The sequence below is a fragment of the Topomyia yanbarensis genome, chromosome 1, assembly GCF_030247195.1.
Source record: "Topomyia yanbarensis strain Yona2022 chromosome 1, ASM3024719v1, whole genome shotgun sequence".
NCBI lineage: Eukaryota > Metazoa > Arthropoda > Insecta > Diptera > Culicidae > Topomyia > Topomyia yanbarensis.
The window spans coordinates 154,176,391-154,194,977 of NC_080670.1; the positions used below are offsets into that span (position 1 = coordinate 154,176,391).

The window sequence follows — 18,587 nt, forward strand, 5'->3', positions numbered from 1 at the left end:
GAAGATTATATTCGGCATATTTCATTTCAATCGAACATATGCAATGTAGTCCAGGGAGCAAACGCAGCGCACCTACCGTGAAGGACGAGGCAAGGTACCTCAGTTCGAGACTTACTAAAGGTAATGTTCGTAAAACATTCATATCATGTGAGAACGAAAACCCATTAAGAATATTCATTACAATGCATTAGAAGAGTCAATTGCGGTTTTAAACAGAACATTTTATTTTAAAATTTTCCTTTTTGCTAATCATACTGAAAGGAAACATAAGAAATGGTTTTAAACCATGCATGGCGGACAATGACAGCCAACTGAAACTTTTTAATAGCATTAGTAGTGCAAATATAAGGCTTTCAAATTTGACATTTGTGCGCTTTTGCTATATAACAGCATTAGTACTGCAGAAACGAGCTGTCAATCTCTGCACAGTAATAGCACTATGTTTCGCCTTTTCTGGCATAATACCAGCATTATATCAGTATTTGGGGCTTCACGGCTCTTTAAGACAGATTTATATGTGGATCTAAAGCAGATATTGGGCCACGTTATAATGCTTATTGGATACTTGGGTATGTCACTTCATCTCTGAGACAACACTATCGGAAAAATCACTCATCCTCAACGACGGATCGCACACCCGGATCGATTCAGCTACTAGTGACAGTTCAGCACTTGACCTCTCGATCTGCTCCGAATCGATGGCTTCTAAATTTTTTTGGCTAACACTCACGGACATCAACAGCACTGACCGCTTTTCACATTCTCATTGCCATTCCCGGTCTGTCCACTATTCCAACGAAAAGAAAGAAATTAATTTAGAACCAAACACCGCGATACCTTGTATTACCAGCAAAGTTACACCAAAAGTGGTTCCGTGGTAGTGTCTGAAGGTCAACGCAGCTATTACAAACGGAGAGAAACATTTAGAGCACTGCAGCGAATAGAAGCAGGTGACTCGCAGAAAGCGGATGTGGTAGACATTGAATACCCCATCTGCCATTAAACCGTCCAGTTTCTACACGGATAAGCCAGAATAATTAGCTGAAGAACTGGCACAAGACAACAGCGAATGATCCACAACCTCCAGTTACCCGCCCTTATTCCAAAGGGATAAAGAAAAAAACCGAACGATACAGTATAAACTTCTCGCTGGACATCGATGATATTTAAAATTCCGATTTCACTTTGAATGAGTTGCTGCGGGCACTCTATGGAGTTCTAAGTGGCTCTTCAGGACCGCACAGCTTCAGCGATTGCCAATGTCGGTGAAAACGGTCATGTTGGAACTCTTCAACAGAATATTTTGCAGTGGCGTAGGTAGGCAGTAGGGATACTGACACATACTTTGCGGAGTTGGAGAGATCATAACCCTATCGTAGCGAGAACCACTAGAGATATGGTCTTCTACGAACACTGCAAAAATGGCAGATACGCGGTAGAATGACCAGCATGCTATACATTTTTCCGGCAGAAAGAAGGTTCCAGGTTCATGTGCAGGGAGCTTTATCGCTATAGCATCAGCTGAAAAATGGTGTGCCACTGCGATCAGTGCTCCTGATTATGCCGTTTCTCGTAGCTAACCCGTCTTTCGGGTGGTGCCATAAAGATCTTTCATTGCCGAACGATTGATTTTGATAGCCAAAATTCCACAAATGTAGCCTGACAGTTCAAAACAGCTGTTGGAGTTCTGCATGCCACAATTAAAAGCAATAATACGCGTGACATGATGATAAATTGTGTGGGGACGACTGGGATCTTCAAACGTTTCATCTCCTCCAACGATCACTATGCGTAAAAACCGAGGCCAGGTCCGGTCAGTGGAAAGCGGAACTCTTTTCCAAAGCTGCGCTGCAAGCAATGTACCAAAAGCTCCACTCGTGACAGTGGTTGTGAACTGAAAAGGGCTTCATTTATCCAGAGTCAGTTTTAAAGGATCACCATACTAGTAATGTCACCAGTTTCATACCATGAGTCACAGTGCCTTGTTCATATGCTTCAATTTCACCCTCCTGATCAAACCTCCTAGCCGTTGTGTGTTCTACAAAAAACACAGGCCGACAGAGTAGCTGGCCACTCATGAATAGTAATGCTGACAACTATTGCATTTTTAACCTTGGCGGACACAAAACTTTCAAGGATCTGTTGAGGAGTATCAGCTTGATCCATTAAAATTTGGCTCCGTGTAACTGTTTTCATCCTGGAACATATCAAATCCTGATTCGGCTCCCAATAAATTTTCGCTCGAAGTGCATGATTGAGTAGTGCGCTACGCCAAAGTGTCAGGAACATTTTGTGTCTCGGAAAGGGTTGTGGCAAGATGATGGGCTCTCTGGTCTCTGTTGAATATCGCATTGGAAGGTGTGTTAAGAAGATAATAAGAGTCCGCGTTAGATGATTCGGAGCGTTGCTGAACAGTGCATTAGATTTGGTTTAATTGGAGTGACGGATCGCTGTTCCACTCTAGTTCCTGTTACTGAGGGTGTATATTCCGTTCCGTACGACGACTTCCAGTACTTTGACCCACGCGTTGCGGGGGTTTCGCCTTGGTTTTGATGGTGAGGGCATCGACGAAACCTCGGCACAGAATTTCAACGCGAATTGACAGTCCGGAGCCCGATCTAAATGTGACGGGACCACAGTATTCCTTTGGAGGGTAGTGCCCTCTGCGGTTCGTCTGCAAGGATGAGATATCGCCGGTAATATATGTGTTTAGATAGCTAGATTTTTGGTACATGCACTGTCGCGCCCTCATAAACGGTCGTGCAGAGGGCCCGCGGGATGGCGCATCTCGTAGGAGTGTGGTGGAAGTACTTCGATGAGTTGCCGGGGTAGGATCTGTCCAGTTTGGTCCGATGGGATGAGTACGACGGTATTACGCTGCAGATCCCGGTTTCTTGGAGGAAGGATAATATAATCGATCGGTACATGTTACAGTACCGTTCAAGTCATATAACTCTTGCTAGTTGCACAGAATGTGAGCATTGTTTTGCTTTTTTGTTCGTCTTGTTTATCGCTATCAGTTCGGATGTCCGTATTTACCTTGATGTTTGGAGTGTGACCTTGTGAGCTACGCCAGTGATTGATGTAGTTGAGCGCCATTTGATGTTGAGTCCGCTTATAATGTCGACCACAGGGTTCTGTGCTGTGAGCTGCATCCAGGCGCAAGTTTTTCCTATGATTTCGCTTTGCCCCGGGACTCAACATATTGTCTTGGGTGGCTCACAAAACTCCTAGTGACCGCGGTGAGTGCGAAACATTTGACACGTGAATTTTTGTTCAGGAAGTCTATAGCTGACAGCTGATTGGATAAATATTCCTGTACGTTGCATCCGTTTTCTCCAAGACGACGAGAACGACGCCATCTGCATAACGAAGAAGTAATCTCCTTTGCAGAGGTAGGCGAATACGGAGTTTATTTTGACAAGGAATAGAGTGATAATGAGATCTGAGTTTGGGGAAAGGGAGCTGCGTGATTTTCTAGAATACACGAAAGCTACTTCGATAAAGGTGCTGAAGTTCGCGAAAAACATCTTCGCTTTCTGTATAATTTCACCCAACGACTCCATGTGGATTCCGGTACCGAGTCTCTTTTAGAAGGCGAACTGGTGAACGTCTAGGTCTAGAACTTCCTTCTTCGAGTCATGTTTTGCCATTTTTAGTGCCTTGGGACTGGGATGATGTGCGCTAAATTCCAGCTGTCTGGGAGATGTCCTCCTTTACAGGTACTGCTGAAGGTAACAATAAGTGGTCTTTTTCCTTCGGAAGGGGCCTTAGCTTTGGATATTCAACCATGTTGGAGCCGGTGGTATTGTCGCGCGCTCTGTTGAGAACAGCAGAGCATGCTTTGGTCCGCCCTGTAGTCAGCAGTGAATAAAGTGGAAGTGGCTTCAAGTTGGATCTTACAACGAATGAAGACGTTGGTGGGATCTCAAAGTTTCGGCCGACACGGATGGTAATCTCCCCAAAATTGCGAAATAATGATTATTCACAGCCAAGAAGAATCCCATCCTTCATCGTTTTCCGCAAAGCGTGTTTTCCTATGTGTGTAAGAGTAAAGGGTTTATTCCATTCAGAAAGTTGACTCAACTGGCTATTTTGGCCTTTTGGATAGCTTTCCTCCCTAAGTTGCATAGTCTTCTGAAATTCGACCCTCTTTAGTTCTTAAGGGGTAGGAGATCCGATTTGACTTGAGGGCGGAAGTAATGCGGGGAGCGATCCCCTTGCCATGTTCCTTGACGTCATCTTTGATCGGAGAGTTCCTCTAATGGTTAGGTACGTTTTTGGTCGAAACGGGACCGGAAGGCTACTACGAATTTGTCCCAGTAAGCCTTTTCACACATCCGTCTTCGAGTGTTGATCGGTGGAGGCGATTAATCAGATGGCGTAGCTAATCTTTGAGCAGCCAATCGCCGTGTTGGCGTAGACTACGGTGTGGCAGCAGTCTCAGTCTGCATTGACAGACAGCAACGAGGCACTTAAGTCTGGGCATTTTTAACCGCTTAGCCAATCAATCTAGTTCCGAAGCCAGATATATTTCTGTCAATCGATCGAACTTGTACAATTAGTTGCAGGTGTTCAGTCGCGATACCTGGTGTCGTTGTCTTCACTAATATTTGACGATTCTGAGTGTTCACCACAAGTGGATCAACGCAAAGCTTGAATCTTGAAAAAGAACAGCGGGTAGGAATTAAAAACGACATCCTTACACCGTCAGCGAAGAAATAAGGCTTACAGTGTGCGGACATCGAGATGTCGCAGCCATCTTAGATAATCCTGTGAGCATAGGTCCGTTGACATGTTATTGATGCAGGTGACTTGAGTCGTTTAATCCGAAACTTTCCAATATGGCGGAGGGACGGGCATTGCGTAGTTGGTAAATCGATTGTCTTGTACGCAGCTCGCCTGGGTTCGAATCCCAACCCCGCACATAGGTTTAGAGATTTTTCTTAAGAGATTTTTCTAAGCGAAAGAGGTGAATGACCTTAAGGTTAAAACCTCTACAATCGAAAAAAATAAATAAAATAAAATAAAAAACAGTATGGCGAAACTATGCTATCAAATAAATACAGAAAAGTCACGCCAATACAGAAAACTGATAACACAGTGTAGCTTAGCCATGTATCACGGAAACTTTTTCCAAAAGGTTGATTTCGGAGTAAAATAATGAAATGGTTCTGTAACAATAAGACGTCTTCTGATGCAATTTCAATAATTTTAACTCTAATATTGGTAAGGTTCTACTGTACTGGAACATGTCTCCGGAACATGCAAAAGTGTCCAAAGCGAAATTGCTATCGTTATAAGCATTTCCGAGTACCCGGTTACTCTGCCATCTGCTATGGGGTTTACTTTTTCGGCACAAAATTAGCAGAATTAGCCGCATACCACTTCTGACCGGCTTTAGAGCAGTGGCATGAAGTCTGATCGGGTCAAAACAACGTTCTTTTTATGGTCCTGGGACCTCTGGATGAAACTTTGCGAAATATCAATTTTTTCGCATATTTCCGAGTCTTCGTCCAGGTCCTGGCTTGCTGTCCACTGTCATCAGTTTCTAGAATTTTTGGAGGACCTTTGAAACGATCGGTTTACTGAGCGGATGTAAACAATACACTCTAGAAAGAAACTGGTACAAATTTCGTTAATTTCGATCAAGTACGAAAAATATATCAAAATGTTGCAATAATGATCGGCTCACCCTTTAATGATTTCTTCAGCAGTTATTCCAAGTACGCGTAACAAAGATTATATAGCCCGAGGGATGTAAAAAAAAATTTGAATAATATGAAGGACCTTATCAAGTATTATCTCTACCAAAGCTTCTTCATTTGACGTTTTCAACATTTTCAATAAGGAATGCTATACATTTAATGGCGCAGGCACAGTCGAAATACACCAAGCTATACGATAAAAACAAAGCAATAGGCTTCAAGTTACAAGACATTGATGATAAACTTTACGAAAAGCATTAAAATGCAATAATTCAATAAGGCCTGTTTAAGATTTTAAAACAATTTTTATTCTACTCGAAAAATCATACTATCAACACTCAAATTGTCCTCCATTCAGTTCTAATCAACCTGTATCCAGTTCAGGATACTTAGACGAGCCAAGCGTATGTCTACCAGGAAGAAAAAATAGTCACCTGCCAGGTGTCGTCATGTCTTAAGAATCTTGCGATTTTGTGGCATGTTGCTTGCATAATGACTACTCTAAAGGATAACTTATCAGACCTAAAAATAAATTGTAGAATCCATAATCCATCCATGTTTTCAAGCAATAAATTTACATTACAAGCTACGAAACCAATGGAATCTGTCAAACGTATTAAACTAATCGATACATACCTTCGACGATGTTCTAACTCTCTCTCTAACCACTCTAGTTTGTTACAGTATTTCGCTTTACATACTTTTCATGCATTCTTACATTTCTTTTCTCTTTCCGTTTCCACCTAAAACCGGTTGAAAAGTGCTTGAAAACTGCTCCATCACGCTGGTTTGGCATGCCACAACGATAATCCTCTGTCAAAGTGTCAAATTTTGTGTTCTACTTCCCGATACGTTTTTCTTCTTTCATTTAGCGATCCGTTTCGAGCACTTTTCAATTTTTTCAATTTATTTTCTTTAGATTTCTTGTTTATTTCCTATTTCATTCCACTAAAAAAATGTTTAAATTTGACTGCTTATTTTGCTTTTTCCCTTCTCCTGGTCTCCTGCACCACGATGACAAAATGACAGACGATTGTTGCATTGCTCGAGATTACAAAAAAGTAAACGAACACAGGCAAACCGAACAGTACCACTAGAAAACTGACGTGAGAAGCGATTTCGTGTTTTACCACTACCACACGCCCATCCCGGTTCAACCACACTCCTGTCCGACTAACAACCCGTTTGTTCCTAACCCCAAAATTGTTTGTTGTTGTCGTTAGCCTACGACTCGTGGTGGATAATTCAGAATAATGTTTTTCTGCTTTCCAATTTTATCGCTCAACTAGCTCGTCTCGGGTAGCTCCGGAACCGAGCACAGCGACGAGAAGGCTAACTCACCCGATGATCATGACAACGAGCATGATCACGAGCTCGGCAAAGGTGACGGTTACACCGAAGGTATTCCCGGACCGGTGACCCGTTTGTTTGTGCTCGCCAACCGTGGCCTGTCCAATTTGATCCAAGATCTGATCCTGGTAAGTGGCTCGGTTAGTGCTGTCACACCGTACGACAGTGACCTCTTTAGTGTAAATAGTTCTAGTAGTAAGCATTCGAGAGTAAAGCACGGGTTGTAATTATGTTATCTTGTTCTATTTGCAGCGAATCGCACAAACCAGTGAACGAGTGGTTAACTTCAAAGCACGTCTGATTACGTCACTCATCTAAGCCAGAGATCCTCGCTCACACACATACACGAACACACTTTCCTCTATCCATCTCGTAAAGAATCGCATCATTTACCCCCTGAATCACTTAGCTCAAATTTTAATCTTAATTCGTTTTCTCGCTTGGTGAATAAATGAACAGAACAAAAACAGTCAATTCCTCAGTAGTTTAAAATTTGTATGTTTTTGTGTCTAAAACTTAATATGGTTTTGGCTTGAGTTTAACCTGTTCGTGGCCACAAACTGTTTTCGTAGTAAGAAACATGACACTTTGACCTATCTAAGTAGGCATTGCCCTGAAACGACACGAAGCAGTTAAGGTTAGACTGTCAAACTAAAGACGAGAGTGTGCGTACTAGCTCAACATACTACTAACTAATACAAATAAAATGCTACACAAAGCAATGGAATGAGACAAAGTTTATAAGGCTGGAAATGGAAACACGTGTTTATTTGTATTATATTTTATTTCAATTTTCATACTCTGTCGCTATAGCAATTATAATTAATAATACTCTCTTCACTTACTCGCTTCCACATCTAGATAGCACTGCCAGACCAAAAGTACTAGAATTAGATGAAGGAAAATTTTCTCAAGGGTTGTCAGAAACCGAAATCTTTCTTTTCAACGTAATTTGAATCATTGCGCCCTTAGTTTTTTTTTAACTTACAGGCACTTAGCTCACAGCCATGCGTAAAATTTGTGTAAATCCGCGTCTATCTATAAAAAGTCCAAAGTTGACATTAGAAATTGCTTTGCGAAAACACAATCCTCCCTTTCCTTCATACACCGAATTTGCTCAAAACAAGGTTGTGTAAATACTTCAAATCTAGCCTCAAATCTTTTCTGCGCTCTGCTAACCTAAGACTAACACACTTGAATTGCTCAAAATCGTAATTTTCCAATGCATTCTATGTAAATTAAATCTATTCTAAGGTGTAGAATAAAAATTTTGTTTTGCAGTAACTTTTCCGCCACTTATTAATATTCTCTAAACAAAGCGGTGAGAAACCACCAAACTGTGCTTTTTTGTAAATATTGTACCTAAATTCGCAACATTCCACCAATTAGGATCACATGCATCTTGTAATTCTCATTACGAAATGAATATTCCAGGATACATTCAGAGACCTGGGCGTGTGAAGGGTTGCATTCTTTATTTTTGATTTTCCCTTATTTTATCTCATCACCATTTTTTTTATTTACATGATTGAGAGAGAATGTAATGAATCTGCTACTACTAGGTAAGAGAAAGAGAGTTAGGGTGTAGGAGAGAATAAGAACTACATTTTCTGTCCCTTTTATTTGTTAATCTGTTAAAAAGAAACTCGGTGTATTTTCAGATATTTAGATCTTGTCATTCAGTAACTATTGTAAATAGAGTTTATTTTTCTTTTGTACTATTGCTATTCTCTCTATTGCTACTCTGCATTTTTTTCAAATAAATCTGTATAAAGATACTTGGACAGAAAAGAAAAAAACTGAAAAACATACTACAAAATGATACTTCAAGCTACACGATCTATCAGACCCAATATTAATAGGCGGAAGGAAACAATGTTAACATGTAGAATTAGAAAGTGATTTTCAGCTGCTTTGGCAACAAAATTCATAGGAATGTAGACAACTTTATAAGGATGAATGACAAACGTATCGAAACTAAAAAAAATACATATATATGGTCATTTGAACAGGTGGCTGCTTGTTTAGACAAACTAGAAAGGAATAAATTCGATAGACGATTATGTATTTAATGTAACCTGCTGAAATTGCTTTTCATGATGAAAGAAAATCCCAAATTCTGTTGAAGGCGAAACTTTGGTTACCAAAAACTATAATTCAAGCATAGTCTTGATATGGTCACCCTACCATATCAGGCGTGTAAAAATATGGGACCGCATTTAGGGGAGCTCATCTACCCGTTACCTCTCGCTTATTCGTGACTGGCGAAATTCTCCCGGCGTTAAAAAGGCGAAAGTTTGACCACCGAGCACTTTTTCGGTTCTTGCCACAGCACAATCAGCGAAGATTTCGTACTGATGTTGGAGGAATCTGGATATCTGCAATCCTCAATTGAATCGGATCAATCGAATTTTTGGGGTCGCCTATAAAAAACCGGTGAGGATTTATCAGCACCAAACACGTCATTGAAGTAAAGTAGAAACGTCAACGGTTCCGTGTAGGTTCAGTGGTCTATTCTTGACGTAGAAGTAAATGTAGGTGCTTGGGAATCTCCAATGACATCCATTACGTCTCGAGAAAACGCTTTCAATTTTTTTTGCGGAGTGAGTAAAACGAACACTCAATGAAGAGTAAAACCAGGACGAATCAAACACTTTTCTCGACATCCCATGACACCAGCATGGCCTATTAAAATCCAGGACATCTGTTTTTGAATTTCTAGACGTACGATTCAGTGAAACGAAACGAACTGAATATGCTTGAACGTGGCTTTCCAACAAAACTGATTAAGTTGATTCGTATGACGCTAGGTAGGTTGAAAATCGAGAATCAAAATAGACAGAGAGACATCCGACTCATCTGTGGCATTAGATGGATTGAAATAGGATGATGCATTCTCTAAGCTATTGTTTAACATAGTGCTGGAAAGTGCGATACGAAGAAAGTAACCGTACTCTTAGCTTCACGGATGACTGCGACGGTAGAGAATTGGGCAGTCGGAATGGTATTGGTACCTGGGTAGAAACCGATGGGGTACGATACGAGGTTACGCAATCTTTTTTGTGCTCACTACAGGGATTAAAAAATAGAACCGTACCCTAACAAAGTGGCGTAGGACGGGGCACTCATATGGTAATAGTATACTAGCCAGTAGCGGAGTCCACAAACACCCCCACCCCCAAAATATTTTGAGGAAATTTAAAAAAATTGAATATGTTCTACAAAAATATTCCTAATATTTTAAATGAAATTCTCAAAGTTTCATTTGCAAAAGTAATCTTGTGAGAATATTTCCTTGTAGTGAAAATTGGCGAAAGACCTCAACGCGTACCTGTCGGCTCGTTGTAGAGGCTAGGTCAACCGCCGAGGACTACAACGAGTAGATCGCGGCAAAGCGAGGAGCTAAATGGCTCCTGGTATCGTGATAGAACTAAGAGCTTATTGGTTCATGAATCGGATATTGGTACCGAGAGACATTTCGACACATTCTGTACTCCTTGAATGGCGCCGAACATGGACTGGAGAGTGTGCGAGAAGTATCCCCAAAGCGACCACCAAGCGATTCGCTACCGCGTCGGCCAATGGAACCCTGCTGCAGCACGGAAAAGGACGACCGGCAAGCTAAAGTGGAAGACGAAAGTCTTTTACAAAAACCTCTTTGTTGAGTCACTTCGGCGAACAGCGGAATCAAGTACGATGATGCGGCTGATCTAACAAGAAGGATTGTGATAGCTTGTGACGATACAATACCACGAAAACTGGAGCCATGCAGTAGATGGCGTGCAGCTTACTGGCTACCCGAGCAAACGAAAAACCCATAATGCCCCCATGCTCACGGGGTTTGACATGGGTGTTTGAAATGGGTTCAACCCATGAAAACACTATCACCATGGTTCGATAGATCCCATCACAAAAAACCATATGTTGGAGTATTTATGGGTTATTGAAACCATTTTATGGTGTCTTAATGGTTGTGAATTTTGGCACGGACCATGTTTAAGGTCTTTTCATGGGGCTATGTGGTGTTTGAACCCATGAGTATTTGCTCAGGTAAATGAGTAGCTCAGTACGTTACACGCTGCCTGAAGACGGGCTCAGAGCGCAAGATCAGAGAGTAAGAGAGGAGCGCAAGCGACGTTTCGTGAAGGTAGGGACTCTTTAAAACGGGGGATCAAGCTTAGCAAGCCAGTTTGCCATAAGTAGCTGTGCTGAGAAATAGACGCCAATCCCTGGGGGACGCGTACTGAGTCGTCATGACGAAGATGAGGGCCCGTCGACACCAGCTGAAATAAGCCCGGTTAATCTAAAGATAATCCTTGAAGGTCTCTTCCCGAAGCACGATTCAATTACCTGGTCACCGACACCGTACGGCGAAGAAGCCGAGTGACAAGCGACTAACGACGAGCTCAAAAAAGCGTCGCTGTGACTAAAATCAAAGAAAACCCCCGGTCCGGATGGAATACCAACCGTGGTGCTGAAAGTTGCGATCCTAGCATATCCGGACATGTTCAGGATGCTACTGCTGAAGTTTTTAGATGATGGCAATTTACTCGAAATGAGGAAGGTACAGAAGCTGATGTTGCTGCCAAAGTCAGGAAAGTCACCGCGCCATTCAGCCTCGTATAGACCAATGCCGCAGCGCTGTACAGAAGCATGAGCCAGATCCTGAAGAGCTACTTCCAGAGTAGAGTACTGCTGTATCAGACGAACAAATGGCAGAAGGCCATGTGAATCGCAGCGGGCGTCCCTCCGGGCTCCATTCTCTGTCCAACTCGTGGGTTTCGTGGACGACGTGTCACTAACGATGATGAGTGAAACACTTGAAGAAATGGAGGTGTCGGTGACGGAGACAATAGACGCGATCGAGAACTGGATGAACGGGGTCAAGCAGCAAATAGCTCACCACAAGACGGATGTGTTGTTGGTCAGCAACTGCGAAGTGGTTCAGCAGATACAGAAGGGCAAGTGATTGCATCGAGGCGTGCACTGAAGCAATTGGGAGTGATAATCGACGACCGGTTGAGCTTTAATAACCACGTTGATTACACCTACGAAATGCCGGTCTATTGTCTAGTGTTTCATCTTCGATACTGCGATATGGGGCTCCTGCCTGGGGTGCAGCGCTGAAAATCAAGTGAAACCGCGAAAGGCTGAACAGGACGTTCCGGCTGGTGGTCTTACGAGTTGCGATTGCGTACCGGATGCAGTATGCGTTATCGCCGAGATGATCTCCATCTACCTCACCCTGGCGGAGGATATCAATAGCTACAATCAATAAAACGTTATAAACGTGAGGAAGATTATGAAAATCAATTCGATGGTGACGTAGCAGCAGAAATGGGACAATACGGAAAGGAAGGTGGACCTACCGGCTCATCCATACCTATCGACGTGGGTCAATAGAAAGCAAGGAGAGATTACCTTCCACCTGAAACAGCTCTTACCGAGCCACGGCTGCTTCAGGAAGTATCTTCATCGGTTCGGGTACGTAACGTCACCACTGTGTCCGGAATGTAAGAACGTCAAGGAGGCACTGGAGCATTTGGTCTTTTTGAACGTCCGAGGTTTGAATTGACGTGCAGCTACTTAAAATAGGAGGACCGGATAATGTAGCCTACAGAATGACAAGCAACGCAAAGACGTGGAACGCAGTAAACAGAGTTGGGATGTAGACCGACTTACAGCGTAAACGGCATGATGAGTCCAGGAGTACTCCGAGCTCTCTGACAACTGTGAACTCTAGCGATTCCCCGGAGATGGTGTAGTTCCAGACTATTGGATGTTTTCTCTCTTTGACATCTGTCATTCTCTCTAGCGATTCACCAGGTATGGTGTAGTTCCAGAGTATCCGATTTTTTCTGCGCGTAAAAGATATTATGGAGCACTTGGACACTCTGATAGCCAGCAAGTTGCGATTACACCAACTACAGAAAGCATCTAAGTGTTGCTGTAGTTCCATGCAATCTCTCTATTAACCGCACAATGAGAAACAGTTTGAGCTTATATAAGTTAACACTCTGGAGGTATGACATAACAAACGTCATTGAAGAACAACGAAAAAAGCAACGGTTCTAGATTGCTTCCTTTAGCTTTGGTCTCACGAAACAGAACGTTTCCTACTAATATCTCAAATCACTTTTAGCCGGCGCAGAATGAGGTTATGCCACGATAGTTCGCAACATTATGCTCATCAACATTTTTTAAAAACGGGAAACATACTTTAAATTCTCCGAAGATACTATTGACTTAAAATTATCCATTCTGGCGCTAATAATACATTAAATGTTTTGGTCTTATTCCTGGCTATGGGAAATGATAAAAATCTTTCGTCCGCATTTAATGTTAAATTTCGCTTTTAAAAAAAAGTCCAATCTATAGTTCGTTCGAAAGGTATTCATATAAGCTTTCTAAAAATATATAAATTGTTTAGTTAAGTCGTCAATTTTGGCAGCAAATTTCAAAAAACTGCGAAGGACGCGATTTTTGCACCTTCAAACATTCATATCTTAGAAACTAAACATCAGAATCAAAAACCATTTAAATGCGTTCTTTCTGGGTAATAGGCCTTTCATTTAAAATTAGTTTGGATAAGATCGGTTCAGCCATTGCTGAGAAACACGCAAGAGAGTTTGTCCGTTACATACACACACATACACAGACATTGTCCCAAATCGTCGAACTGAGTCGATTGGTACATAAGACTCGGCCCTCCGGGCCTCGGAAACAATCTTGAAAGTTTGAGTGAATTCTATACATTCTTTTTGACGTAGGACTTACGTCTTTCTTTACTATACTGGGTGTCATTTCAAAATTTTCAAAACGGATGCGTTACGTACACTTTGAACCTTAATAACTTTTCTCCTACTAAAGGAATTACTAATATTGTTTCATAAATCGAAAGGAAAACGTTCAACGCTTGCTATTGATACCTTGTTTGCTATGTAAAACTTGTTTAAAAAGTTCAAAAACTACTTTTAATGCGAATCAACATTAATGCTAGAACCTATAAATATGGGTATCACAGTTTTTCTTAAAGCCAGACGTGTCTAAGCCACAGAGCAGAACACACGTACGTGTGCTGCTCAACGAGAAGCTGCATTTGGACCACCAACCAAATCATAGCTACTGCCTTATCGCTGCCAACTAAGAACTGTCGTCGCACAGCGTGAAATTCATCGCTCTCAGAAGTGGACAGAGTTACTAATTCGCAAGCTGCTCTTCCAGTGCCTGGTCCGTGAGATTGCACAGCATTTCAAAACCGATCTACTCTTCCGGAGCTCAGTCGTAATGGCCCTCTAAGAAGCCAGCGAGGCCTGCCTGGTTAGTTTGTTGGAAGATACCAATCTGTGCGCTATCCATACCAAGCGAATAATCATCATGCCGAGCGGGAAACGGCGAAATAATATTCACAACAAACGGTTCTTATTAGGACCATAAAATCGTTCTCAGAAGAATTACAATTGAAATTTCCATTTCGTGCTTTGGAATATAACTTCCCTCTTATCGGGTTAGTTATTTTCTATAATATCCGAAAAATGTACGATAAAACTAATAAATTGACCAATTGGACGGAAGCAAGAAAATATCTACACAAATTTGAGTCAGAAAAGTGACATTGACGGAAAAATGCTTCGATCGTTTCTAAGTGTTTGGCAGCTGAAGTTGCCGATTTGTTTTCCAACGTCGATTATTTGCGCTGCGCTGTACGGAACAGATTTTTGCGCGATTCGTTGGGAAACAATCAACACAATTGTGTAGTAGATTCCGTAGATTTTACCGTAAATTTTGATAGAAATGATTTTGTAAAAGCATTAATTAACCTGCTTTGATTGGTGGTTTTTGCAAATCTTTCAAGAACATTAGTGAATGTGGCAACCCTGCTACTAAGCGAAAGCCACACCAAAAAGAATGATGAAAATATTTCTATTTGTCGCACAAAAGGATGGACTTCCATCTGCACTAAGAAGTTTATAAAAGAGATCGCATTGCGATATACATTGCTCATTCGATGTGAGCTGCGAAAGGAGAATGTTCGTGTATGTACGCAGCAGAAGCGAATTCGGGCAAGGTTCGAATCGTTAAAAAGGATTCTCGTCTGGTATCACCAAAAATAGTTATCTGCAAGCCGTTCTTATTAGGATGAAAATATAATAGAGAAAGAATTGAATTAGAAAGTTCCATTTAATAACTTGGATTGAGTTTGCGCCTGTCAATTCTTCTGTTCATGTACCAGTGATTCATATATGCAAATGTTTATCAAATTAAACTACAACCCCGAAGGTTTTTGCAAGTCCTAGAAAATCAGTGAATGTGGCAATCTAATGCGACATGAAATTTCCAGTAAACATTCATTCAAAAAGTGCATTGGTTCAAATTATCCATGAATGTCATATGATATGCCCAAGTTTAGTCCTACGTCAACACCGCGGTTATGTCCCGGACATTACCCACTCCTAGTTTTTTCTAAGAAATATAAAAAAATAATAAATAACAGAATATACCACGGAAGCACAATTTTCACCTTTAGGTGAATTAGAACAAGTTTTCATTATACAGCCGGATATCATTACTGGAAGAATATTCCCTATTCCCACAAAAAGTCATGAATGCATCTGTTTCAGGGTTCGTCCTATTGCGAATTTTACCCCTAGGTAGACTCACAGCAAAATAATTTTGTCACACGAAAATATGCCCACACCGCATCTGCCATAGATTGGTTGTTGCGGTGACTAACAGAAACAACACTGAACGCACTCTCTAGGTTTGTGCATAAGCTGTTTGGTTTGTTTATTTGATGTCTCCCGTGCAGTTTGATGTGAGGATATTTATTTTGCTGCTTCAAAAATTTGCACGAATGTCTATCTACGATATTCTATCTGACTAATAAATGCAGTCTTCTATGACTGCACCCGCACATATAAATGATTCCCTGAAGTAACGGTGGCTCTCTACTACATACAGTATTACAATAGACTCACGGAATGACGTGACTGTTATCTCACTACGTGACGATTCGAGGGTGCTATGGTTTCCAATAAGATATCGAATTGCTTTCTCGTTAAATTTTATCACGTCCAAATAATAAGCTTTCGTATTGGTTGTATTTCGAATTCCTCGTTAGCTAAGAGGAATACCTTAACCACAGAGAACAGACATATAAGCTGGAGCAAACTTTTCCGAAAAACCTGTGTAAACATTTAAATGAAAATACGTTGAAAATCACCATCATATACAGGTTTGCATGCGTGATTCACCATTGTATCCAAGTTTGCACACGAGTCCCGTATAGTGATTGCTGGCCGATCGAAGCGCCGGCCAGTGACAAGTTGCTACTTGCTGTTGTCATTTCAAAGCGAGTTTTATTTCTTACACAAGTTGAAAACTTTACATGTAGGTTCTCAGTATTCAGTAGTTTACATGTATGTCAGTTCTCAGTGCTATAACCTCCTCGAATAGCAAGAGTAATAGCAGGTGCTGGATGACGACTACCGTTTAGACAGCGGTCCGGTTACAATAATCCAGACAAATAGAAAATCATGAAAGATGTATCAAGATAACAAAACTAATGTGATACTGACTGAAGGAGTTGGAAAGAAGTCGCTTGGGATCATTTGCGACCGAATTTTCGCACCAAGCGTTTACTTGTAGGAAGCTGACGAAAGCCGAAAGACAGCATCCTCAAACAGGTTACAAACGAAAATGTATTAATACTACCTTATGTGTTGCCGTTGTACAGTACTGTTGAAGGTTTCACTGTTTTTCTCTTTACGCCTTTCACAAACACGCTAGTAGTATCACTTGTAAACAAATTGAAGATTCTGCGCAATAAGGTAGAATAGCTATATTTCGCCGGCTAAGGAATAATATAAACAAACTGACTGTTTATGGCATGGGTTTTGATTAACTATTCTTTGAGATCAATTCCATTCATCGACAGAATTCAGTAGAGTGAATACACGGCTTGACCTGGACTGTGGTATGACGCAATCAATTTCAATTTAAGCTCAAACTATAGTTAGCATCTAGGGGCGATAATTATCACATTCTCTCCGGCCCTTCTCAGTCGCTCAATTGATTCAACCAAGTGCACTGAAAAAAGAATAAGCTCGCTGAGACTGATAAAGCAGAACCTCCTCAGCAGATTGTCTTATCTGCCGTAGAGCTCTATTTCTTATCTTTTACGAAAATACTGTGCGAATCTACCACAGCAGTTGCTTACAAGATCTGCTGCACCAACAGTGAAATAAGCTATGTTATCTAGTAAGTATTAGACTGTATCCAGGAAAAAAACGATAGAACCTTAGAATATTCTCTACTCTGCTACTAGAGTTGATCGAGGACTTTTCGTCAGCCAGCACATCTAAGCAGGCACTGCTGGTGACGGCAGGACTGGGCACCATCACGGCAACAGCTGTCGGTGCCTACTATCTAAAGAAACGAATCGACAACACTCCACCGAAGCAATGGCGCAAAGTGGGCGAAATCAACGAAATATTTGTGTACCCGGTAAAATCATGCGCTCCTATCAAGGTAAGCCGGATTGCCTGTTCCGATATTGGACCGCAGCGGAATCTGCTGAGAGATCGTATATTCATGGTTTCTAACTTGGACGGAAAATGGGTGACTGCCAGACAGAAACCAAAGATGGTGCTAATTCAACCATCGTTCGATGACGGCTACGAGAGGATAACGCTTTCAGCGCCCGGAATGGATGATATCTCGATCGGGATCAAGGGGTTGTATGATTTGGAGTCTTCCCAGAGTGTGGTTTGGGGTGAACCGGTACCGACGGTGGATTGTGGTGATGAGGTAGCTCGATGGTTATCTGTTTACCTGTTGGATAAGTCGGATGGATATCGGCTCAAATTTTATCCTCTGGATAAAACATCCAGAAAGAAATCAGACGAAGATACCGGTGCTTTGCACGACGAGACCAGCTATATGTTGTTCAACACTGCTACGGTGGAAGATTTAAACACTCGGCTAGATCAGAAAGTGACACCGTTGCAGTTTAGGCCGAACTTTGTGGTGAAGGGACCGCCGGCGTATGCCGAGGATAGTTGGCGCTGGGTAAAAATCGGAAATACAGTCTTCAAGTACGTCAAGCCATGTCTGAGATGTGTTTTCACAAATATTGATCCTGATAAAGGGGTCAGCAATCCGGAAGGGCAGCCGCTGAAAACGTTGAAGGGGTAATGGTTGAAATATGAGAGGAACCATTTTACTGAAAATATTATTCGTTTTAGGTATCGAAGAATACCGGAACTGGGGGAGTCGCCTGCGTTTGGAATTCATCTCGGATTGAGGAAAGCTGGTGAAGTGAGTCTGGGAGACTCGGTGTACTATGGATAGCAGCGAAGCTACTCGAAATGCCAAAAATTGATGCATTTTAAAACAATTTTTACGTTCTTGTTACCTAAAGAGATATTTAAACTTTAGTGCACGATAGGTGAATTTGAAACAATAAACTAATACTTTAAAATGTTGTTAATTTATGGTTTTATTTTATTGATTTGAATCTTAAATCCA

General features: G+C 41.5%; 2 protein-coding genes across 2 annotated transcripts in view; both read left to right on the forward strand.

Moving 5' to 3' along the window:
• LOC131677962 (dentin sialophosphoprotein) overlaps positions 1 to 9,135 on the forward strand; it is a 105,844-nt gene extending 96,709 nt beyond the window's left edge. Inside the window, exons 7-8 of the mRNA XM_058958070.1 lie at positions 6,998 to 7,186; positions 7,311 to 9,135. Of these exons, the coding sequence (XP_058814053.1) occupies positions 6,998 to 7,186; positions 7,311 to 7,376 (255 nt within the window). The 3' untranslated portion in view covers positions 7,377 to 9,135. The remainder of the gene's footprint in view (positions 1 to 6,997; positions 7,187 to 7,310) is intronic.
• Positions 9,136 to 16,973: 7,838 nt separating this feature from the next.
• LOC131677993 (mitochondrial amidoxime-reducing component 1-like) lies at positions 16,974 to 18,549 on the forward strand. The gene is made up of 3 exons (XM_058958105.1): positions 16,974 to 17,318; positions 17,386 to 18,250; positions 18,305 to 18,549. Exons 1-3 carry the CDS (start codon positions 17,309 to 17,311, stop codon positions 18,408 to 18,410), a joined length of 981 nt encoding a protein of 326 aa, XP_058814088.1. The 5' UTR covers positions 16,974 to 17,308; the 3' UTR covers positions 18,411 to 18,549.
• Positions 18,550 to 18,587: the final 38 nt, after the last annotated feature.